Source organism: Chlorocebus sabaeus, chromosome 13, assembly GCF_047675955.1.
Source record: "Chlorocebus sabaeus isolate Y175 chromosome 13, mChlSab1.0.hap1, whole genome shotgun sequence".
Taxonomy (NCBI): Eukaryota; Metazoa; Chordata; class Mammalia; order Primates; family Cercopithecidae; genus Chlorocebus; species Chlorocebus sabaeus.
In genome coordinates, this window is record NC_132916.1 from 86,070,216 (window position 1) to 86,093,849 (window position 23,634).

The 23,634-nt window shown below is 44.0% G+C and overlaps 1 protein-coding gene across 2 annotated transcripts in view; it reads left to right on the plus strand.

Moving 5' to 3' along the window:
- MDN1 (midasin AAA ATPase 1) overlaps positions 1 to 23,634 on the plus strand; it is a 185,073-nt gene that overhangs the window by 131,366 nt on the left and 30,073 nt on the right. The window contains exons 62-82 of one of the 2 annotated variants that reach the window (XM_073022587.1): positions 545 to 654; positions 1,568 to 2,273; positions 3,899 to 4,060; positions 4,591 to 4,864; positions 5,947 to 6,182; positions 6,582 to 6,677; positions 7,316 to 7,410; positions 7,731 to 7,852; positions 8,891 to 9,037; positions 9,858 to 9,967; positions 10,923 to 10,996; positions 11,492 to 11,690; positions 14,320 to 14,482; positions 16,330 to 16,476; positions 17,735 to 17,861; positions 19,256 to 19,361; positions 19,880 to 19,995; positions 21,183 to 21,668; positions 22,265 to 22,491; positions 23,020 to 23,175; positions 23,359 to 23,519. In XM_073022587.1, coding sequence (XP_072878688.1) covers positions 545 to 654; positions 1,568 to 2,273; positions 3,899 to 4,060; positions 4,591 to 4,864; positions 5,947 to 6,182; positions 6,582 to 6,677; positions 7,316 to 7,410; positions 7,731 to 7,852; positions 8,891 to 9,037; positions 9,858 to 9,967; positions 10,923 to 10,996; positions 11,492 to 11,690; positions 14,320 to 14,482; positions 16,330 to 16,476; positions 17,735 to 17,861; positions 19,256 to 19,361; positions 19,880 to 19,995; positions 21,183 to 21,668; positions 22,265 to 22,491; positions 23,020 to 23,175; positions 23,359 to 23,519 — 4,020 coding nt within the window. Of the gene's footprint in view, positions 1 to 544; positions 655 to 1,567; positions 2,274 to 3,898; positions 4,061 to 4,590; positions 4,865 to 5,946; positions 6,183 to 6,581; positions 6,678 to 7,315; positions 7,411 to 7,730; positions 7,853 to 8,890; positions 9,038 to 9,857; positions 9,968 to 10,922; positions 10,997 to 11,491; positions 11,691 to 14,319; positions 14,483 to 16,329; positions 16,477 to 17,734; positions 17,862 to 19,255; positions 19,362 to 19,879; positions 19,996 to 21,182; positions 21,669 to 22,264; positions 22,492 to 23,019; positions 23,176 to 23,355; positions 23,520 to 23,634 lie in introns of both variants that reach the window. The other variant, XM_038002256.2, reaches the window with a different exon arrangement.

Genomic DNA, 23,634 nt, shown 5'->3' on the forward strand with positions numbered 1-23,634 from the left:
CAAAACAAAAAAAGCTGGGTATGGTGGCATGTGCTTGTAGTACCAGCTACTCCCGAGGCTAAAGCAGGATGATCACTTGAGCCTGGGCGGTCGGGGGGTCAAGGGTTTGGTGAGTCATGATTGCACCACTGCAGTCCAGCTGGGCTACAGGCTGAGAACCTGTCTTAAAAAAGAATCAAATTGATTTGGGTAATGTGGTATCTCTTGCTATTTGAAGTTTTGAACCAAGTTCAGGAACTAAATACATTAAGATAATGGTACGTTAGTACATATTTTGAAGAAGGAAAATTATATTAGTTGGAGTGAAGGCTAAGCTCTTATAGCAGAGAGACTGAAAAATTCAGTGGTGTAAATAAGATTGTTTCTTTCCCCTCACAACTCTGATGTGAATGGTCTAGATTAATGGAGCAGAGCCACCTCTCCTTGGGTCATTCAGAAACCCAGATTCCTTCCATCTTGTTCCTCTACATGTCCCCAGAACATTGTCCTCATGTACATGGTCATAGCTGAGACACAGTGGACTAGTTTCTCTCTTTTCCGTTAGTTACACCAACTGCAGTGTGAATGGAAGACCCGGAACCTGTCATCCCAGCTGCAGACTGGAAGAGACCTGGAAGATGAAGTCGTTGTCAGCTACTCTCATCCTCACGTCAGGTAACACAGCAGAGTGATTATTTGTGTTGGGGATTATTGACTGTCCTTTTGATAGAGTTGACCTTTGCAAAGTAATTATGGTGTGAGTAGAAGTGATAATACACACCTCTAAACTACATTAGTAATTAGATCCCAAAGCCTTGTTTATAGTCAGGAAAAATATATGCCTTGTGAAAGGAGGGGAGGGGGGCTATTCAAGGCGTGTGTTCGCATGGGACTAAGATGTTTGAAGCCAAAACTTAGTCTCAGCATAGAAGAAGTGGGGTGTGATGGTATGCACTATATTTCTCTGCTATTCTTGGCTATAGGTCTGTTATTAGGAAATACGATACGGGTTGGGGATTCCTTATCCAAAATGCCTGGGACCAGAAGTGTTTTGGATTTGGGGTTTGTTTTTTTCTTCAGATTTTGGAATATTTATACCAGTTGAGCATGCCAGGTCTGAAAATCTGGAATCCAAAATATTCTAATGAGCATTTTCTTTAAGTGTCATATTTACTGGCAGTCAAAAAGTTGGGTGCATTTTGGATATTTGGATTTGGGATGCTCAGCCTGTATAGTCTAGTAGGTTCTGAGTTCCAGTCCTACTCCTGACCTTTGGTTTTAGACGTTGGGTAGATCACTTAATGCCTTACATCTCAGCATAAGAAGAATAATTGTAGTTATCTACTCCAGTGAGTCGTCAGTAAGATACGCATCTGAGCACCAGCAACATACATGACACAGTAACTGCTATGTAAATGTTATCCATTTTCATTAATTGTCGGTATTATTATCACAACTGAAATGATATTGGAAATACTATTTAGCAGCAGCTGATATTTCTTCCTTCTGTTTTCCTAGCTGAGGATCCAATCTAGACTTGCTGCTCTTCTTCTGACATAATTTGCATATTGTGTTAATTTCCCTTTAGGCTGCTGCGCCAAAGGATGGATCGGCTGGATAATTTAACCTGTCGCCTGTTGAAGAAACAGGCCTTCAGACCCCAGCTGCCTGCTTACGAGTCCCTGGTGCAGGAGATCCACCACTACGTCACTAGTATCGCCAAGGCCCCTGCCGTTCAGGATCTGCTCACACGGCTCCTGCAGGCCCTCCACATGGATGGGCCATGGTCTGCCCAAGTAGCCCACAGCCTTCTAAAGGAGGAGGCCTCTTGGCAGCAGTCACACCACCAGTTCCGGAAGCGGCTGGCAGAGGAGTACACCTTCTATCCAGATGCCGTGAGCCCACTGCAGGCATCCATACTGCAGTTACAACATGGCATGAGGCTGGTGGCCTATGAGCTCCACACCTCACTCTACAGCAGTATGGTTGGTGCAGACAGGCTGGGGACTCTGGCCACAGCCTTGCTGGCTTTCCCATCGGTGGGCCCCGCCTTCCCCACTTACTATGCTCATGCAGACACTTTGTGCTCTGTGAAATCTGAGGAGGTTCTACGAGGCCTTGGGAAGCTAATCATCAAGTGCTCAGGAGGAAAGGAGCTGGAAGGCAAGGGCCAGAAAGCCTGTCCCACTCGGGAGCAGCTGCTGATGAATGCTCTCCTTTACCTGCGCTCCCATGTGTTATGCAAGGGAGAGTTGGACCAGAGGGCCCTGCAGCTCTTCAGACACGTGTGTCAGGTGAGCCATCTCTGGGAGGCCTGCCCTGCCCTCCCTCCTGCAGAGAGTCGGGTTCACAGCAGGGCAGCCTGCAGGACATTAGCATGCCTAGTAGATACACAGGTAGTGTCGTTGGGGCGTGAGCATTCTGTGTTCTGTTCCTTCTTTTTCTCTGTTTACCTATCATGTTTGGGGACCTTTGCCTCTCAATTTTTAAGAGATTAAAAAAAAAAATGAGAGCACCCTTTTTTATACACTACACGTGTTTTCTCCCAGTTTGTCAGTTGTCTTTTGACTTTGTTGATGGTAATTTTGCCAGACACTTATGTCAACTTGCATTAAGATATTCCCTTATTAATCAAAGTAATTTGCTCTCATTGTATGCAATTAAGAGAATACTAAAATTTCTAATGATCCTACCACTTAAAGCTGTATAAATGGTGCTAACATATCAGGTATCCCATTCCAGGCTTGCTTGTGTGTGTGTGTATGTATTAATATTTACCTGTAGCTGTATGTCTATGACACTCTAAATTTTTAAAAATTTGTTCCAGTGGCTTGCAAATTTTTTTTTTTTAGTAGCAGCAGCTTTTAAAAAATACAAATCTTAGCATAATTCACAGAAAAAAAGAGTTGCTCCAGTTGAGGTAGATTCTAATCCCCCGCCGAGCCCCTGAGACATGTCCTTAAATTGCCACAACATGTACAACAAACCACTAATAAAGTTTATTCTATTTGATAACTCTATTTGGTTTTAAAAACTTCATGTATAGTGATTATTTTTCTGTTATTCTGTATTCTTCACCTGCTTCATATTTAGTGACTGCCAAGTATTCTATTGTATGTTTATGCCACAAGTAATTTAACTATTTTCCTATCATTGAACATTTACATTTGTACATACTTTTTTATGCTTTTTACTATTTTGCCCCGCCCCCCCAAATAAAAAAAAAACCCAATGCCACAGTAAATAGTCTCACAGCTATATATTTGGATACAAATTTTAGAGCTCAAGATTGCTGGAACAAAGACTAAACACATTTCTTAGGCTTTACATGCAAATTACCTTCCTAGATGGTGGGTGCTTATTTCCTCAACCTCAGCAGTACTGGATGGTTCTTTAATTTACAGTTTTTTGCCAGTTTAAAGATCTAACATCTTAGAAGTGGTAGGGAATTTCAGAAGTGTCTGGTAAGACACATTCCAGTTTTGCCTGATTGGTGCCCTTTGACCACCCAGTCCTTAGTCTAAGTGTTTCTTTTCTGAACCCCTTGGCCAGCTCCTTGGGGTGCCACCCAAGTGCTGTCTGAACCACAGCCCTCTCATGGCCAACCCTGAGTCTGTCCTTGTTACAAAGCACCTTTATCTCTTGATAGGAAGTTCCCATTAGCTGTACTGTGGCAAGTTTTACACCTTCAAAATTACAATGACACAGCAGGGGGAATTTAGGAAACTGGTTGCTGAGGCTACACACTTGGAAAACAAAACCCATTTGCTGTTTATTACATGGAATTTAGTTCTTGGATGTTGGCTTTTATTTGTTTTTGAGTCATGATACTTTCATTTTCACAAGAAATTAATAGCAAATCTTGCCTTTCTGAGTGCCTCAGCAAGGAAAGCTCAGCTTCTGTCTATGTGACTTTCAGGAAATCATCAATGAGTGGGATGAGCAGGAACGCATAGCCCAAGAGAAGGCTGAGCAGGAAAGCAGCCTATATAGATACAGGAGCAGGAACTCTAGGACAACCCTGAGCGAAGAGGAGGAGGAAGAACGGGAGTTCAGAAAACAGTTCCCCCTGCATGAAAAGGTAGGACAGTGGTGGCAGGGTTTGTTTTGGAATGAATTCCCTTGATGCCATATACATTCCCTCTGATGGCTTTCTCTCTCTTTCTCTTTCTGTCTCTCTGTATGTATGTATTTTAGAGACTGGGTCTTGCTCTGTCACCCAGGCTGGAGTGCAGTGGTGCAATCATAGCTCACTGCAGCCTCAAACTCCTGGGCTCAAACAGTCCTCCCGAGTAGCTATGACTGCATGCGCATGCTACCACACCCTGCCAGTTTTTATATTTTTTACAGAGACAGGGTCTCAGTATTTCACCCAGGCTGTCTCAAACTCCTGACCTCAAGTGATCCTCCCGCCTCGGCCTCCCAAAGCACAGGGATTACAGGTGTGAGCCACTGTGCCCAGCCTGTAGTCTTTTAAAATATATTTTAATACATATATTAGTCCTATTTCATTTTCTCAATCATTCTTATGTTTTTTTCTTTCTTCCTTTTTGTCTGATTAGAAGTAGATTCTGATTTTTAAAAGTTCAATTGCTCTAATGCTATTTATAGGACTTTGCAGATATTTTGGTACAGCCAACGTTAGAGGAGAACAAAGGAACTTCAGATGGGCAAGAAGAGGAAGCAGCCATAAATCCAGCTCTTCTCTCCCAGAATTCAATGCAGGCGGTAATGCTGATACACCAGCAGTTATGTCTCAACTTCGCTCGATCCCTCTGGTATCAACAGACTCTGCCGCCACATGAAGCAAAGCATTACCTCAGCCTGTTTCTGTCTTGCTATCAGACTGGGGCATCGCTTGTGACACACTTCTACCCCCTGATGGGTATCGTAATTTACTTTTGTTATGCAGTTGGGAAATCAAAGCAAATGCAAATAGATGCTGTTGCTACTTCTGTAACAATCGCACTCAGGAATTTCCTGTTTTCGCATAATTCCTTATTGGAGTTTCCTTGGCTTAAAGAACTTAAGCTGATTCAAGAAAATTGATTTAGGATTTTGTAATAAGATGGATTTTCATGAGTGTACAAATGGGTCAAGAAAAAGATGGATTTTTATTGTTTCGATCCTTTGGGGGAAGGGATTAATAAGGATAAGGACTTAATTTAAGTGTGTGTGTGTGTGTGTGTGTGTGTGTGTGTGTGTGTGTTTTCCTTAGCATTATTTCTGCTTTCTGTCAAATAGCGTTAGTGCTTTTCAAATGAAATAATATATACCTGGGAGCAACCAGTCTCGTGGAATATGGTTTAATAGTTGGTTCAGTGCAGTTTCCTACGTGATTTCATGGCATTATTTCATACAAGTAGGAAGGCGGCTTTAAGTTTCCTTTCTGTTTCCCTAGAATAGGTATAAAAACTGGGAATTTGGATGCAGTGAATTAACCCCTACACCATTTTGTTTATACCTAGGCAGTTTCTGACTTCCTTTGTGTATTCTAGAAACTTGAGAGCTTCAGGTAGCTACCATGGTATTAGGATTATAGTTCTCTAGGCCAGTATTGCTTTGGGGGAGAATAGCATTCATCAGTCCCCAATTAGTTCATTGTTGCTGATTATTTATTTATTTTTTTTTTTGAGACAGAGTCTTGCTCTGTTGCTCAGGCTGGAGTGCAGTAGCACAATCTCAGCTTACTGCAACCTCTGCCTCCCAGGTTCAAGCAATTCTTGTGCCTCAGCTCCCCAAGAAATTGGGATTACAGGCACAAGCCTGTCTGGTTAATGTTTGTATTTTTAGTAGAAATGAGGTTTAACCATGTTGACCAGGATGGTCTCAAACTCCTGGCCTCAAGCAATCTACCTGTCAGTGCTGGGATTACAGGCTTGAGCCACCGCGCCCTGACATCTTTTTGACATGCTGATGGATCAACTTACTGAGTTCACTGACTTTACCGTGATGTTAACTTCACAGGAGTTGAACTGAATGACCGACTCTTGGGAAGCCAACTTTTGGCCTGCACCCTCTCCCATAACACACTCTTTGGGGAGGCACCTTCAGACCTGATGGTGAAACCTGATGGACCCTATGACTTCTACCAGCATCCCAATGTTCCAGAAGCCCGGCAGTGTCAACCTGTGCTTCAAGGTTTCTCAGAGGCTGTCAGTCACTTGCTGCAGGACTGGCCAGAACACCCAGCGCTTGAACAGGTAGGGCAGCTGTTGAGGAAGGAATGCTCACAGTACTGAATCTACAAGGAGGATGCAGCCTCACCATTATCCCTGGGGGCACCCACTTGCACATACATACGTATAAACAAAAGCTTAAAGAACTGCAGTTCAATGAGATGCTACTTACTAACTGTAGGATGAACATAACCAGTTTTGTATTTCTCTTTTATAAATGATGTTTGGGGATTCTGTTAATTTTATTTGTTGGTTAGGAGTTGCTGACCACATAATAAAATGTTGCCATGTTGCTCTGTTTATTCAGAGGTGTTTTAAAAGTAGAGAATTGTGGGGAAACTTCTGGTCAGGACTCTCTTCAGTACCCTGTGACTTTGGATCACTGGTATTCCTACTGAGATACCCAAATCTTTATTTCTGCAGCTCCTGGTTGTAGTGGACAGAATTCATAGTTTCCCACTTTCCAGTCCCATCTCAAAGTTCCTGAATGGCTTAGAGATCCTTCTGGCAAAGGCACAGGTGAGCAATCCCTCTCTTTCGCATTTTTGTTGGTGGTCAGTTGGCAAAAGATGTATCTTGTGGCACCTTTATTGTTAGACAGAAAATTATAGTTTGGGCTGGAAAAGATAAACATCCTTGGTTTTTCTGGCATGGGGTGAGATAATTGCCAGTGAGGCCGTTGCCCCTGTGGTGAGGGTTAGCTGCCTTGCCTTTTATCCAGTGGGATGCAGTATCCACCAGTAATGAGGGTGCACTTCTTCTGGCCTTCCAGGTGGGCCTTCAGTCCAACTGAGTGCCCACATACACTATCCCCTTCAGTGCCCTCATGGCCTCTGAGTTAGCTGTTGCCTCCCCATTGGACAGGAAAGGGCCACATGTCTTTGTTCTAGGTCAGATAGCAAACAGCAAAAATTCAGACTCCAGTCTGTAAACACTGTGCTTTTTTGCCAGCCTCTAAACTTGGCTCTGATGGAGTTCTGTCATGTGAACAGAAAGAACTTGAAGCTGGATACACTGTAAATTCATTCCTGCAATTGGTACAAGTTGTTTAAGGGCCCAGTAGTCTTCAGTCAAGCAAAGTTCAAGATGTTCTTGAGGGAGGAGGTGATTATGGCATTGAATAATATCCATAGTAAATTTTATCTTTGTTTCTTTAGGATTGGGAGGAAAATGCAAGTCGAACTTTGTCTTTGCGGAAACATCTTGATTTGATCAGTCAGATGATCATTCGGTGGCGTAAACTGGAGCTGAAGTAAGTGACTCTCCTTCCCTCTCCTAAACTTAGGTTGTAAGGGCTTTTGTTTTTTGCTAGTTTAAATTTCTTCAGGATTTATATAGTATTACAGCTACAGAATGTGCTTTTCAGTTATTAATCACAGCATTAACAGTGGGGCATTAAAATCACCTGAATACAGTTCAGACAACAGCATATATTCTTGAGGGAGGAAACTGGGTAGCTCCTCCATCTCCATTTGGTAGGAAAGGATAGTGAGCATGTAGCCTCTGCATCTCTGGTGTCAGATATTTCAGATGGGTTTCCCTAAATGCCTCCTTGGCTTCTTCTCGTTTCAGCTGCTGGTCCATGAGTTTGGATAATACTATGAAGCGCCACACCGAGAAATCGACCAAGCACTGGTTCTCCATCTATCAAATGCTTGAGAAGCACATGCAGGAACAAACAGAAGAACAGGAAGGTAATGCCTGGCAACACATTTCCTGCCCACTTAGAGCTTCCCAGCTAAATGGAGTGCTGTAAAGTGTAACATTTTCCTGCTCCCGCTTCTCCTGCTACACTGCTTTCATGGGAATGCCTCCCATTTGACTTCATGATATTTCTGAGAGGTCAGCCAAGAAAACTGTAAATCGTGCTTGTCTAACTGAGAGAATAATAACAAAAGTCTGAGAGGTTTAAATGTCTTCTCCAAAAGTCTAGAGAACCAGTCATATGATAAGGTTTCCTTCTTCTCTATGTTCATGATAGAAGTCAAACTGAAAGTTGACTTTTTGGTAGGTAGTAGCCAATATGCTTGAATGAACAGTCTTTTTTTTTTATACTTGTGACAAGCATCTTATAATTCATTTTTATAATTTGCTGTGAGTGCATTTAACACATGCCCTGTGTGCAGCTGCTACTTTTGTTTATATTTATTTATTTTTGTCTTGCTCTGTTGCCCAGGCTGGAGTACAGTGGTGCGATCTCCTCTCACTGCAACCTCCGCCTCCCAGGCCCAAGCGATTCTCTCCTACTTCAGCATCCTGAGTAGCTGGGATTACTGGTGCCCACCACCATGCCTAGCTAATTTTTGTATTTTTAGTAGAGATGAGGTTTCACAATGTTGGCCAGGCTGGTTTTGAACTTCTTACCTCAAATGATCTGCCTGCCTTGGCCTCCCAGAGTGCAGGGATTACAGGCATGAGCCACCACACCTGGCCTGCTACTTTTAAATCAGCTTAGAATTCAGCCATGGTCCTTGCTTGAGAGTTTCACATTGTGATGTCTACCTCTTGGCCATCCATAGTATCCCAAATAGATTGCGTGCCATGAGGGCACTGAAGGGGATAGTGTATGTGGGCACTCAGTTGGACTGAAGGCCCACCTGGAAGGCCGGAAGAAGTGTACCCTCATTACTGGTGGATACTGCATCCCACTGGATAAAAGGCAAGGCAATCTATTAGGAATAGGGAGTCATGGTCGAAGGAACATATATATTTTCCTCTTTGAATTTTTAAAGATGACAAACAGATGACCTTGATGTTGTTGGTCAGCACGTTACAAGCATTTATTGAAGGATCCTCGCTGGGAGAGTTCCATGTGCGACTTCAGATGTTACTGGTTTTCCATTGTCACGTCTTGCTGATGCCACAGGTTGAAGGAAAGGGTGAGGATTTTTTTTTCCGTTCCTTTGACATTGCATTACTAAAATGAGTTAGGCTTTGAATTTTCTACATGAGACAGGTGCCTCATTGCACTCTAGGTTTTAAATAAGACACAGTTATGTTTAATGCAATTCACATTAGATATAGAGAAGAATATTCCAAATGAGGTGCAGATGACTAGTGAGCTCTGGCAGAAGTAAATTGCCAGGTGAAGATCTCAGGACCTAGCATGTTGAGGCAGCACATCTCTCTGTCTAGACACTATGAATGTCCTGCTAAGCTGCTGCTTGATCCAGGCCATTATTAGTTTCTTTCATCCAGTGAAAGCACTGCCAACCATCAAGGAACTGCACATAAAACTGCCCGCTGTCAAGTACTATCCCTGACCACAGCAATTGGGATAAAAGTCTCACTACAAGATGAGTATAGATTGTACATGAATGAGCATATGAGGTGAACTGCTTAATATGCCATCTTTTTAAAAAAGCTCAGTTTCTGCTGATTTTACAATAAGATTCACAGAAAGAATTTGACATTGTGATTTTAGAAGAACCTAGGAGTACATCATCTTCAAGAAAAAAAAGTGCAAAAAAACATATGTTATAAGCAGAAGTGAAAAATAGGGGAGTATTGACAGCCTGCTCTCTGGGAAATGCTAAACTCAGACAGGATCCCTAAATAAACATGCCTGTGAAACTCAGTGTAATCTCATGGCATAGAGAGTAATGAGGAAGGATCATCACTGAAATATGAAGGCCACAGCTGGCACCAGTAGCACATGCAGCAAGTGTGGTGTTTTTGTTTCCTTTTCATTTCTTCCAGATTCACTTTGCAGTGTTCTATGGAATTTGTACCATTATTACAAGCAATTCTTTGACCGGGTCCAGGCCAAAATTGTGGAACTTCGTTCCCCCCTAGAAAAAGAACTTAAAGTAAGATGAACAGCTGTCGTGATCACTCTTGGGAGGACAAAATCAGCAAATTCTCTTTCGTTAACCCTGTTGTCCATTTAACACTGAGGCAGGGACCTAGGGGAATACAGGAAAGCATTGCCACTGCTAGGGAGGATGGCAATATATACATCGGTGGCATTGACTTTTTTTGTCACCTGCAGAGTGTGTGAGGGATTGGTGGAGTGGCCAGTGAGAGCCGCCTCAGAGAACTGCCACAGAAATATGTTTGTGCTCCCCTGGTCTTGCCCAGGCCTGTCTCCCACCTCAGAGCTATGCCATGTCGTGCTGGTCCACACACCATTGAATTACCACGGAGGAAGGAGGGACTTCTCTTTTTGGTATTCCCAGTGGTTGTGGAACCAACCATGGTATAGGGGACATGACTAACTTGGTGGTTCCTAAGTTGGAGTATATGTCAGGTGACTTAGTGACTGTAGCAGCACTCTTTTTTTTTTTTTTTTTAAATCACTTTGAGACCAAAACGTGTTGTTTTTGTTTTTTGAGACCGAGTCTCGCTCTGTTGCCTAGGCAGGAGTGCAGTGGCACAATCTCAGCTCACTGCAGCCTCTGCCTCCCGGGTTCAAGCAATACTGCCTCAGCCTCCTGAGTAGCTGGGATTACAGGCACATGCCACCAAGCCCGGCTATTTTTTCTATTTTAGTAGAGACGGGGTTTCACCACGTTGGCCAGGATGGTCTCAATCTCCTGACCTTGTGATCTGCCCACTGTGGCCTCCCAAAGTGCTGGAATTACAGGTGTGAGCCACCACACCTGGCCCATGGTTTCTTTTTTAGACTTGTTTTACTTGTTCACTGACACACAGTCCTGTGTTTGGGATAGAGTGGGCTCTGGTCTTTGCTGAACAGAAATCTAGAAAGAAACAAAATGACAGTAGCTTTATAAAGCCATTTCTTGAACATTATTTATCTTACAGGAATTTGTTAAGATTTCCAGGTGGAATGATGTCAGCTTCTGGTCCATTAAACAATCTGTAGAAAAGACACACAGGTAATCTGTCTTTTAAAACTGGGGACAACCAAAATAGAATTTTGTGTGGTTGGGAGCAAGACTACATAGTTACCATAACCTGACTTAATATTAAGTGTGTTAAACTTCTCAAAAAATAACACTTTGATTGTTTTGATGTTGCTTTCAACACCACCCTCTTCTTCTCTGAGCAGAGTCTACCTGCAGTAAGGATTGGTGTGCCTTCAGACAAAGCAGGCTATGTCTCAAGTCTTGTGCCACCCACTAGCTATATACTTTGAGCAAAGCAATCCCATTCTTTCTGGCTTTAGTTTCTCTTCTAGAAAAGGAGGATAACAATAACTGCCATACTTTTTCTCTTAAAAATAAAACAACTATTAATATTTAAGGAGATCACTGTATATAAAAGGTACAGGGTATTAAATTATGTATGGATGCATGATCATGTATTTTTTATATTTCTTCACTTGCTAATCCAGTTTTTTTCTTCTTATCTCTGTGATTACCTGGGGACAGGACCCTCTTTAAATTCATGAAGAAATTTGAAGCAGTCCTGAGTGAACCCTGCCGGTCATCCCTGGTGGAGAGCGACAAGGAAGAACAGCCTGACTTTTTGCCCAGGCCAACAGATGGAGCTGCAGTTGAACCGTCTTCCATTCAGAATCTGAACAGGGCACTGAGGGAGACCCTGTTAGCTCGACCAGCAGCTGGGCAGGTACTTGGTTGTGGGACAGTGCTGGCTTATTCCCAAGCCGGTCAAGTGGGGTCTATGTGTTATGTGCAAGGCATGCCTCAGTACTAGACAAGAAAATGCCTTTGAAATCTTGTTCTTTGGACATATATAGTATGTATTTGTTTGCCTGACTTCCCTGCAAAATAAGGCAAAAAATCTTGATCTCGTTGGTAAAAGATTTTTTTTTTTTTTTTGCCTTTTTTGAGACAGAGTCTCGTGCTGTTGCCTAGGCATGATTATGGCTGACTGCAGTCTCAACCTCCTGGGCTCAAATGATCCTTCCACGTCAACCACCTGAGTGCTGGGACCACAGGCACATGCCACCATGCCCGGCTAATTTTTTTTAATTTTTTGTAGAGATGAGGTCTCACTTTGTTGCCCAGGCTAGTCTCGAACTTTTAGTCTTTTTTTTTGAGACGGAGTCTTGCTCTGTCACCCAGGCTGGAGTACAGTGACGTGATCTTGGCTCACTGCAAGCTCCGCCTCCTGGGTTCACGCCATTCTCCTGCCTCAGCCTCCCGAGTAGCTGGGACTTCAGGCTCCTGCCACCACGCCTGGCTAGTTTTTTGTATTTTTTAGTAAAGATGGGGTTTCACCAGGAAGATCTGAATCTTCTGATCCGCCCACCTTGGCCTCCCAAAGTGCTGGGATTACAGGTATGAGCCACTGTGCTGGCCGGACTTTTAGTCTTAAGTGATCCTCCCTGCCTCTGCCTCCCAAAGAGCTGGGATTATGGGCGTGAGTCATCGCATGTGGCCTTGCTGGTTAAAATTTAATGTCAGCCTGTGAGAAATAATTGTGCTTTTACCTGTGAACATTTCATCTGCTATGAGCAAAGATTTGAAGCATCAGTTTAAGAATATGCCATTGACGGATCACGAGGTCAGGAGATCGAGACCATCCTGGCTAACCCGGTGAAACCCCGTCTCTACTAAAAAATACAAAAAACTAGCCGGGCGAGGTGGCGGGCGCCTGTAGTCCCAGCTACTCGGGAGGCTGAGGCAGGAGAATGGCGTAAACCCGGGAGGTGGAGCTTGTAGTGAGCCGAGTTCGTGCCATTGCACTCCAGCCTGGGCGACAGAGCAAAGACTCCGTCTCAAAAAAAAAAAAAAAAAAAAAAAAAAAAAAAGAATATGCCATTGAAGCTGTCTGTGGGCTACCACATGAGGAAGCTACTACACAGGGTGTGAATATGTGCCATGATGTGCTGGTTTATAGCAGGTGCTGATTACTGTGGTGTAAATACTCCCATTATGGCAAAATTTCAAGAACCAACAGTTAAGATTTGGCTTGCAAAATTTCTGAAAATTTAACAGTGATAAATCTTGAGTTAGCCAGTCTGTTACAGAATGGATGTTCTTGCTTCATGTCCTTGGGTGTGGGGAGCTCCAGGATTGGAAGGCACTCTTCAGGAGAGTAATTTCTGGGTAGGCGTAGTGGCTCACGGCTGTAATCCCAGCACCTCGGGAGGCTGAGGCAGGAGGATCACTTGAGCCCAGGAGTTTGAGACCAGCCTAGGCAACACATGAGACCCTGTCTCTCCAGAAAAAAATTACTTTTTAAAGAGTAATTAGTTTTGTTTTCTTATTGTATTTCCTACCTGAGGTTCACAGAGTGAGTAATGAACGTCCTTAAGCTATTTTTGTTATTTTAGTTGTTCAAAACTCATAATAGAAACTGAACATATAGCCATAAGATGGCTGCAGAGATATGATATGGCTACCAAATTTATTTTCTTCTGACTGTATTTGTCAGCTCACTGCTTCTGTCATTCTGATCAACAATTTTGATTTGCTAATAATGACAACATAGGAAGTTCAGGAAAAAACTAAAATATGCCCTTGATGGATGAAAGCTCTTCCCTTCATATGATATCTGAATTCCTGTGTCTGGGGTGCGGTGGCTCATGCCTGTAATCCCAGCACTTAGGGAAGCCAAGGCAGGCGGATCATTTGAGACCAGGAATTCGAAACCAGCCTGGCCAACATGGTAAAACCCTGTCTCAATTAAAAATACAAAAAATAGCAGGGCGTGGTGATGCATGCCTGCAGTCCCAGCTATTTGGGAGGCAGAGGTTGTAGTGAGCCAAGATCAGGTCACTGCACTTCAGCCTGGGTGACAAAGCCAGACCCTGTCTCAAAAAAAAAGAGGAAAGAAATCTGAATTCCTGAAATTTGAACTGTTAATTAGGGGTAAATGGTCATAGGAGCAGGACCAGTTTCGCCTGGCTACTGTGTCTGAGAAACACAAAGTGGCTCAGCACCTTGAGGGCATCAATGATATTATTCATTCTACTCTGTTCATAATTCAGAACTGGAGGCTCCTTGTGCCTATCATAGCAAGCATTGCTGGATGTAGGGGCATGGGGATCCTTCTGTTATAGTGATCTCATATGGAGCAGTAATATGGTTTTCTAAATATCCGCAGTATGTCTCTTTTAATTTTAGTGATGCTATATTTGTTCTCATGAGACTTCGGACATGGTGGTAATTTAATATTTGCTGAACTAGGGATGTGTTTGTGTGTGCAACAGTTAAATTTAATTCCCGTGCAGGTTAAAATGATGCCTGCCATTCTTGGCACTGAGGCTAACCTGTCCTTTGTCTCACAGGCCACAATTCCAGAGTGCTGTCAGGGCGCTGCTCCTTCCGGCTTCGAAGGGGAGCTTCTGCGTCGCTTGCCAAAGCTCAGGAAACGCGTGAGGAAGATGTGTCTGACGTTCATGAAGGAGAGCCCCCTGCCTCGCCTTGTGGAGGGCCTCGATCAGTTCACAGGTGGGTGCCAGCGTCCAGGTCAAGGGTGGATCTCTCTGTTTTCCCCAGTGGCACAGGAGGGCTGAGAATGTGGCACCTGTGTTCTTTTTTGATATCCTGTGTAGTGCTGAACACTTGATTGAATAAGCAAGTGGGCTTAAGAACCCACAGAGCTCAGAAACAGGAGCCTACTGAGAACACACGGTCATAATTTTCACATTATCGTCCTCTCATGTAACCTGGCACTGTGCCATCTTTTATGAGAGCCTTGTCTGTACTAGTTCCTGTTGGTTGGTGGTACGGGTAAAGGGGCACAGAGCTGGATTTCCCAGTGTCTAAGCTGTCGCCACTGTCAAAAAGTTGTCTCATTTGAGGAGGATTCATCCCCATCTTCTTGCTTTCTTCACTTCAGAGAGGCACAGCAGTTTCATTTCTCAGGCTGTCTTTGCTCAGGGAAAGTGAGAGCCAAGATCTCATAGTGTAACACAGCAATAGCTGGGAAGGGAGCCCAGAATTTTATAGAATGTTTGGGCCCCTGGCAGCCTCTGACTACCTCCTTCACCCCATCTACCCCCCACCCGCAGCAAGTGTGCTATCAGTGAGGCTGGCTTTCTTTTAATGAGGTTGCATCTAATCTCAGGGAGCTCTTCTTTTTTTAAAACTTGTCAGCGTTGCTCAAGGTGACTCAAGCCTGGGGATGGGGGTGAATGGAATACAGATCCATTTGCATCTCCTGGAGAGGGGATGTGCTGCGGGATGTAAAACCTACCTTATCCTTTAACTCTCCCACACTGTCAGTCTGATGTCTTTGGTGTCCTTGTACTCACTGGTGACTGCCTATGTTTGGCTGGTAGTGCTGCCTTAATGTAGTACCACAGACTGGGTGGCTTCAGTGTGAGGCTAAAAGTCCAAGATCAGGGTGTCAGCAGGGTTGATTACTTCTGAAGCCTCTCTCCTTGGCTTGCAGTTGGCCACCTTCTCACTGTGTCCTCCCGTGGTCACTCTTCATCTGTGTGTTCTGTGTCCTGATCTCTTCTTTTAAGGACTTCAGTCAGATTAGATTAGAGCCCATTCTCATTTCACCTTCATTACCTTCTAAAGGCCCTGTCTCTAGATATAGTCACATTCTGAAGTTCTGGGGGTTGGGACTTTTAACATGTGAATTGAGGGGTAAGGGAAGACACAACCCAGTCTATAACACTGCCTGCAGCAGGGAGGCGGCACCCTTGTGTTATTGGTACCCATGTGTATTCAGGAAGGCAGCTTGGTGCTGTATAGAAAGAACTTGGGCTTTGGAGTAAGGTAGGCCAGTGTTCAAGTCCTGGCTCATCTACTCATTAACCACATGGCCTTCAGATAGTGACTAGACCTCACTGAGCCTTTCTTGAAGTCTGTAAAATGGAGCTACAAATAGGTGCTTCTGAAGTTGTGCACATGAAAAGAGAATTTACCATGTACCAGCTATAAGTGGAAACTCAACACACATTAATCTGAAATTTCCTTCAAGTGATTATAAAGTTCTAGTATAATGCACTGCACATAGTTGGTGCTCAATAAGTGCATTTGCTTGATTGATTATAAAACCCCTAAATACAAAAGAATGACTGCTGCTGTTTGGGTTGTTATTGTCAAGAGACTTGAAATCCTGTATGTTATTTTTCTATTTCCGTGCACCTTGACCAGTTTGGTTAAAACACTTAATGAGATTTTACCAAATGCTAGGGACTATGTTAAGTACCCAGGGTATAAAGATGAATGATACTTGGCCTTTGTTCTCCAAAAGGTCCCTGGTGTTGGGTAACAAACACATTACCAGACCCCTGGTATTTTCTTATTGTCTCCCCTCCCCACTTTGTTTTCCCTTACAGGTGAAGTGATTTCCTCTGTGAGTGAGCTGCAGAGCTTAAAGGTGGAACCCTCTGCAGAGAAGGAGAAGCAGCGGTCAGAAGCCAAGCACATTCTCATGCAAAAACAGCGAGCTTTGTCAGACCTCTTTAAATACCTTGCAAAAATTGGTAAGGTTCTCGCTTGAAACCCAATGAAATGTAGTCACCAACTTTTAGGAAGAGAAATGACATGTCTGATTTAGGGGAAATTCCATAGACAGTTGAGATAGTGGACAACAGAAGGTACAGGCAAGGTTTCCAGATGTCTAGGAGTTCCACTCACATGCAGGAAAATCCTATGACCAGCCACCTATGATTCCCAGATACTTTCCGCTTTGTATGAGGTTTCTCAGAATCTATATTTTTATTTATGTTATGTTATATATTACGTTGTGTTATGTTATGTTACGTTGTGTTATGTTACGTTACGTTACGTTACGTTACGTTATGTTTGTTATGTTATTGAGATTGAGTCTCGCTCTGTTGCCCAGGCTGGAGTGCAGTGGTGCAATCTCAGCTCACTGCAACCTCTGCCTCTTGTTGCCCAGGCTGGAGTGCAATGGCGTGATTTTGGCTCACTGCAACCTCTGCCTCCTGGGTTCAAGCGATTCTCCTGCCTCAGCCTCCCAAGCAGCTGGGACTACACCATGCCTGGCTAATTTTTGTATTTTTACTAGAGACGGGGTTTCACCGTGTTAGCCAGGATGGTCTCAATCTCCTGACCTTGTGATCTGCCCACCTCAGCCTCCCAAAGTGCTGGGATTACGGGCGTGAGCACCGCGCCTGGCAGAATCTGTACTTTTAAAATTTCTGGGCCGGGTGCGGTGGCTCAAGCCTGTAATCCCAGCACTTTGGGAGGCCGAGATGGGTGAATCACGAGGTCAGGAGATCGAGACCATCCTGGCTAACACGGTGAAACCCCGTCTCTAGTGAAAAATACAAAAAAAATTAGCCGGGCGAAGTGGCGGGTGCCTGTAGTCCCAGCTACTCGAGAGGCTGAGGCAGGAGAATGGCGTGAACCCGGGAGGCGGAGCTTGCAGTGAGCTGAGATCCGGCCACTGCACTCCAGCCTGGGCGACAGAGCCAGACTCCGTCTCAAAAAAAAAAAAAAAAAAATTTCTGTCACTGCATGCTGTACCATTGTTTGCTGCATAGCATAGAGAGCAGTGCTTCTCAAACTTGAACGTGCATGTGAATCACCTGGGGAATCTTGTGGAAGTGCCGCTACAGATCCTGTTTCAGTTGGTGTGGGTGCAGCCTGAGAGTCTGCATTTCTAACAAGCTCTCATGCTGTTTAGAAGACTTTGCTTTGAGTAGCAAGAGAAAGAGGGGCACATCCATTCTCTCCTAAGCATCTTTGCTTAAACAAATGCTGTTTATTTCCTAGGTTTGTCATATCGCAAAGGTCTTGCATGGGCCCGTTCAAAAAATCCTCAAGAGATGCTTCATCTTCACCCGTTAGATCTCCGGAGCGCATTGTCCATCGTCAGCAGCACTCGGGAGGCTGATTCTAGGTTTGTCTGTTTTTTTCCCCTACTTATAAATGGAACAAGTAATTTAAAACTTGTCCTCATTTGCAAAAATGGGGATAGCAACACCACCGTGGCTACCAAAAGTGCCTGGCTCAGGAGCTGACTCCTGATGGACATTCAAATGAAAGTGTGAGGCTGGGTGCGGTGGTTCATGCCTGTAATCCCAGCACTTTGGGAGTCTGAGGTAGGCAGATCACTTGAGGTCAGGAGTTCAAGACCAGCCTGACCAACATGGCAAAACTCTGTGTATACTAAAAATACAAAATATTAGCCAGGTATGGTGGTACATGCCTGTAATCCCAGCTACTCAGGAGGCCGAGGCAGGAGTATTGCTTGAACCCAGGAGGTGGAGAGGTTGCAGTGAGCTGAGATTACACCACTGCACTCCAGCCTGGATAGCAAAGTAAGACTGTCTCAAAAAAAAAAAGAAAAGAAAAATTTCTTTTCTTTCTCTTTCTTCCTTGCATTCACCTCTCCATTCTTCTTCTTCCTTTTTTTTTTTTTTTGTCTGTTGATTTTCCTGAGGTCTACTCACTTCATTTGATCATACATGTGGAAATCTATTAGAAAATGGTATATTTTTAGTTGCTCTGTATACATACACTCCTCATAAGTTCTAATATGTTATTGAATTTGCAAGTCCATACACTATTGAGACAGGCAGAGCTACCTCTATTTACAGCACAGCAGAGGATGTTGTGAATGATGCTTTGCATGAACTGGGTATAGTACACGTGTGTGTTTTATTTGCTCAGTTGGCCCTCCCAGGGCTTTACATTTGAATTCAACAGAACATTGTAGAAGGGAAATTTTACATAAGCATTCTGGATTTTCAGGTTTTCAGGAAAATTTGCCAAGTAGGCTTGCATTCCCATTTGGTTAGCAGTGCTGTAGTTGAATAGTAGTTTCCTCCTTTTGAAAGGACACATGCTCTCTAGCTTACTTGAACCCTCAACAACCCCTGTGTCTTCCCCACATTGAGGTCAGCTGTCACTGCCATGCATCATTTTGTGCTTGGCTGTCCTCAGTCCTCTTACGTTATTTGCCTGGCCCCTGTAGGCATCAGAGCTTATGATCCCCTAGCCTTCAATGCCAAGATAGGAAGATTTCACTGAAGAAACCATACAGGTATAGTTCAGCCATGACAATTTTTACTGCCTGACACAGCCCTGAAATCTCCACAGCTCATGATACTTCCAGTGCTAAGTTAAGTGAAGGACTAATGAGTGCCTCACCGAGTGAGTCCTAATAGAAGTAAACCACCTCAGACAGCTGACTCTTGGTTATGGCCAAATATACCAGTGTCTGAGTTTTTCAGGATCTGGGGTGGGAGAGCGTGGTTTTAATTAAGTAAATGATGTTGATATCTTTTCCAGGCTGCTTACAGAAATCTCGTCTTCATGGGATGGATGCCAGAAGTACTTTTATCGCTCTCTCGCACGGCATGCCAGGCTTAACGCAGCACTAGCAACTCCTGCCAAGGTAGAATGATAGAACATGAGTCTTGCAGGGCTCAGGGAAAACTCTTGTTCTGTTCATCCCAGGGTCGCATTCTCAGACCTTGTTAAGTGATAACAGCCTGTGAGTGGAACTGAGCTTTTTGCAGTACATCCTTAAACTTAAAATAAATATCAATATAATTTTGTGCAAAATCAGAGAACACTTTAAATAAATTCTGTTACACTTGCCAGCAGGACAAATTTTCTTAATGTTTAAGAAAAATTAAAAACTTCAAATTGAGAATGCTATCTTTAGATCTTTCTTCCCTTTGTGAATTGAGAAAAGACCACTAATAAATGCATTTTGGAGTTAAATCCAGTTCCTCTCTATGGAATATCAATGATCGGTGCAAGCATAATTGAAGAAACACTGCTCAAAAAAATGAATGTGTCACCTCTAGAGTGCGGCATGTCTGATGCTTATAGTAGAAACAACTTTCTAGAGGCACATCTGGGTGTTTGCCAGCAGCCCCTTCAGCATGTTTTTCCTCCTTCTGCCAGGAAATGGGCATGGGCAACGTGGAGCGGTGCAGAGGGTTCTCAGCACATTTGATGAAGATGCTCGTCCAACAGCGGCGCTCCCTGACCACGCTCAGTGAGCAGTGGATCATCCTCAGGTATCAGCCGATGAGTTGGGCTTGTGGCATGAGTTCAGAAGAATTAGATCCAAGTCAGCTCAGAGTTGCTGCACATGGGGAGAGGAATAAGACATGCTCTCAATTGTGAAATGAATTTAAGGCCCAAAGAGGCAGGTAGGGTTTCTCCCAGCTCTGCCCCTTGCTTTCAGTGATATGCTTCTAGTGTCCCTCTCCCTCTGTGCTCTGACTGAACCTCCTGAGAATATGGAGCTGCGGAGATTTCAGGGCTGTGTCAGGCAGTGAAAATTGTCATGGCTGAACTATACCTGTGTCTGGAATGAGGATATATATTGCCGAAAGTCCATGTGGGCCAATAGTTAGGCTTGTGTTCGTGGTATTAGGGTGGGATGGTCTTGGGCACAGATGAGCTTTGAGTCGGCTTCTGTTACTTAGGCTTTGGGGATCCCCCAAATGGCAATCTGAGCCATACATGGAGGCTCCTCAGTGGAAACAGATAATTAAGAGATGAGGACAGTTAGGAAAGTTGTCATCTGTTGAATGGATTCGTGGCTGAGAGACAGTATTTCCAGACTGTTCACTTTAGCTTCAGGTATTTTCTCCTCCATTCATTAGGGTTTATGTAGCAAAGTACAGCACATTCACTAGATAATGCTAGTTGAAGTCACTGTAGTGGTGTGATTGTGTCGTGATACTTCTGAAAGACTGAAGGATGGGTTTAAGTACTTTGGGAGGCATTTTAACAGACTTTCTACCTATCTGGAGGATTCTTCCTTCTTGACTGTATAAAAAAACCCGTGCTCGTTCAGAAACACAAATTTCTTTTAAAACAATGCGGTGGCCGGGCGCGGTGGCTCAAGCCTGTAATCCCAGCACTTTGGGAGGCTGAGACGGGCGGATCACAAGGTCAGGAGATCGAGACCATCCTGGCTAACACAGTGAAACCCCGTCTCTATTAAAAAATACAAAACACTAGCCGGGCGAGGTGGCGGGCGCCTGTAGTCCCAGCTACTCGGGAGGCTGAGGCAGGAGAATGGCGCAAACCCGGGAGGCGGAGCTTGCAGTGAGCTGAGATCCGGCCACTGCACTCCAGCCTGGGTGACAGCGCGAGACTCCCTCTCAAAAAAAAAAAAAAAACAAACAAAAAATGTGGTGACATGGTTTAAAGTGCCATTCATTGTGTTTTTCCCATGGGTTTCTCTGTACAGGAACCTCCTCAGCTGTGTGCAAGAGATTCACAGCAGGCTGACGGGGCCCCTGGCCTACCCCGTGGCCTTCCCTCCTCAGGATGGCGTGCAGCAGTGGACCGAGCGCCTGCAGCACCTGGCCATGCAGTGCCAGATCCTGCTCGAGCAGCTCTCCTGGCTCCTCCAGTGCTGCCCCAGTGTAGGGCCATCTCCAGGCCATGGCAATGCCCAGGCACTGGGGCAGCCTCCTGCCCCCTGCCTGGAAGGACCAGAACTTAGCAAGGGACAACTTTGTGGAGTATTACCAGACCTAATTCCCTCCAATCTGAGCTACCCATCTCCAGTACCTGGAAGTCAGCTGCCCTCTGGTTGCCGGATGCGGAAACAGGATCAGCTTTGGCAACAGTCAACTACGAGAGTAACAGAGATGCTAAAAACCGTTAAAACAGTGAAAGCTGACGTCGACAAAATTAGGCAGCAGTCTTGTGAGACTCTCTTTCATTCTTGGTAAGTGTGTCTATGTCTTTACATTTCTCTGTGTGCTTAGGTTCTTATTGTGCTTATCCAAATTGGGGGTGGGAAGGGAAGGGTGTTAACAGAAAGCAGTAGCTTTTAGACAGTCCTGGAGTCTGGGGAACTCGTCAGTTTGGGGGATGGGGTGGGGTGGGGATAGGGAGTGTCATCTGCAGGTTCTGAGACTTTAGTTAGCAAAAGGATGCCAGAGAAAGCCCTAAATAATCCACAGAGAGAGCAAATCACATCCTGCTATTTGTGGTGGTCCAAAATAAAAGCCTATCACACCAAAGACTAATGATAATGGAATATTATTAATGGAATAAATTTATCATTTATTGGAATAAATTAATTGGAATAAATTACTAAATTTATTCCATTACTAAACCTAGGTGTTTAGTAATAGAATCAAATTATGAAAATAATTGTGCTTCAGTCCTCTGTTCTCAGTGGACCTGCACAGCACTCTGGGGCATGTGTTTAGCTGTGGTGAGTTCTACCTTGCGTATATTATAGTGGTTGCAGGGAGGGGTGTGTGTTTGTGGGAACTGTAATGCATTCCTTTCAACATTGTGGCATTTCTGTTGCAGGAAAGATTTTGAAGTTTGCTCTTCTGCACTGAGTTGCTTGTCCCAGGTGTCAGTTCATTTGCGGGGCCTAGAGTCCTTGTTCATTCTTCCAGGGATGGAGGTTGAGCAAAGAGACTCACAAATGGCACTAGTTGAAAGTCTGGAATATGTAAGAGGAGAAATTAGTAAAGCCGTGGCTGACTTTACTACCTGGAAGACACATCTGCTTACTTCAGGTAGCCAAGGAGGTAAGGAATATTGTTCAGTCAGGGAATGAAAGCCCACTGTAGAAATGATGTCTTGTAGAGGTAAGTCTCATTGTCCTAAAGACACATTATGTTTTGGGCTACACGTACCTGTCCAGGGTTCTGAGGCAGGGAGGTGCGGTTGAAATCCACAGCTCTTAACTTTTTTGCCCCATTTGTTTGGATGCCTGTTACATACTTTGTAACACACATAGGAAGGCAGCATCAGCTCACTGTCTGTTAGTTTTCCCTTAGATTGAAAAAGCTTGGCACTGATATTTGGACTAAGTTAGTGTTTATTCATAGTGTCTTAACTGTTATTTTCATATTTTTTACATTATTTTGGTAAAATGTTTTTAATACAAGGTAATAAACATAAGTTTATTGAGGCAAGGAATTTGTCTCTTCTTTGTATCTGGCACAGCTTGACTCAGTGGCCCATCAAGAAATGAGTGTTTTTAATGATTTCCAGAGGCACTAAAGCAAATGATTGGTGTTTGTATGTTTGTTTTACATCATGTTACTTGCTAGGAAATCAAATGTTGGACGAAGGATTTGTGGAAGATTTTTCAGAGAAAATGGAAATTGCTATCCGAGCCATCCTCTGTGCCATCCAGAACTTAGAAGAAAGCAAGAATGAAAAAGCAGAGGAGAACACTGACCAAGCAAGCCCACAAGAAGAGTACGGTATGTCTGAAATCAGGCAAAAATTAGTTTCATGCCTGTTTCAATTTTTGTATTTGATGATTTATTTCTGTGGCTAAATAGTTAAGGATGGATGTTAGAAACAGATGACTACATGGATAGAGATGAAAGGATTTGCTTTCTGTTATTCATCATGTTGTTTTCTCTGAATGAATGAGGCAGCAGGCTTTGAGAGACTGCAATCAGGACATCTAACAAAACTCTTAGAGGATGACTTCTGGGCCGATGTGAGCACTTTGCATGTGCAGAAAATAATTTCTGCCATCTCCGAGCTGTTGGAGAGGCTGAAATCATATGGTGAGGATGGCACAGCAGCAAAGCACCTGGTAACTAACTGTTCTTTACAAACTTCTTCCTCTTCAGAACGCACTGAGCAAAGGCAGAGTGGGCTTCACCTCCCTGCACGTGGATAAGTCCCAGAGCAGGCCTCAGTGCCAAAAT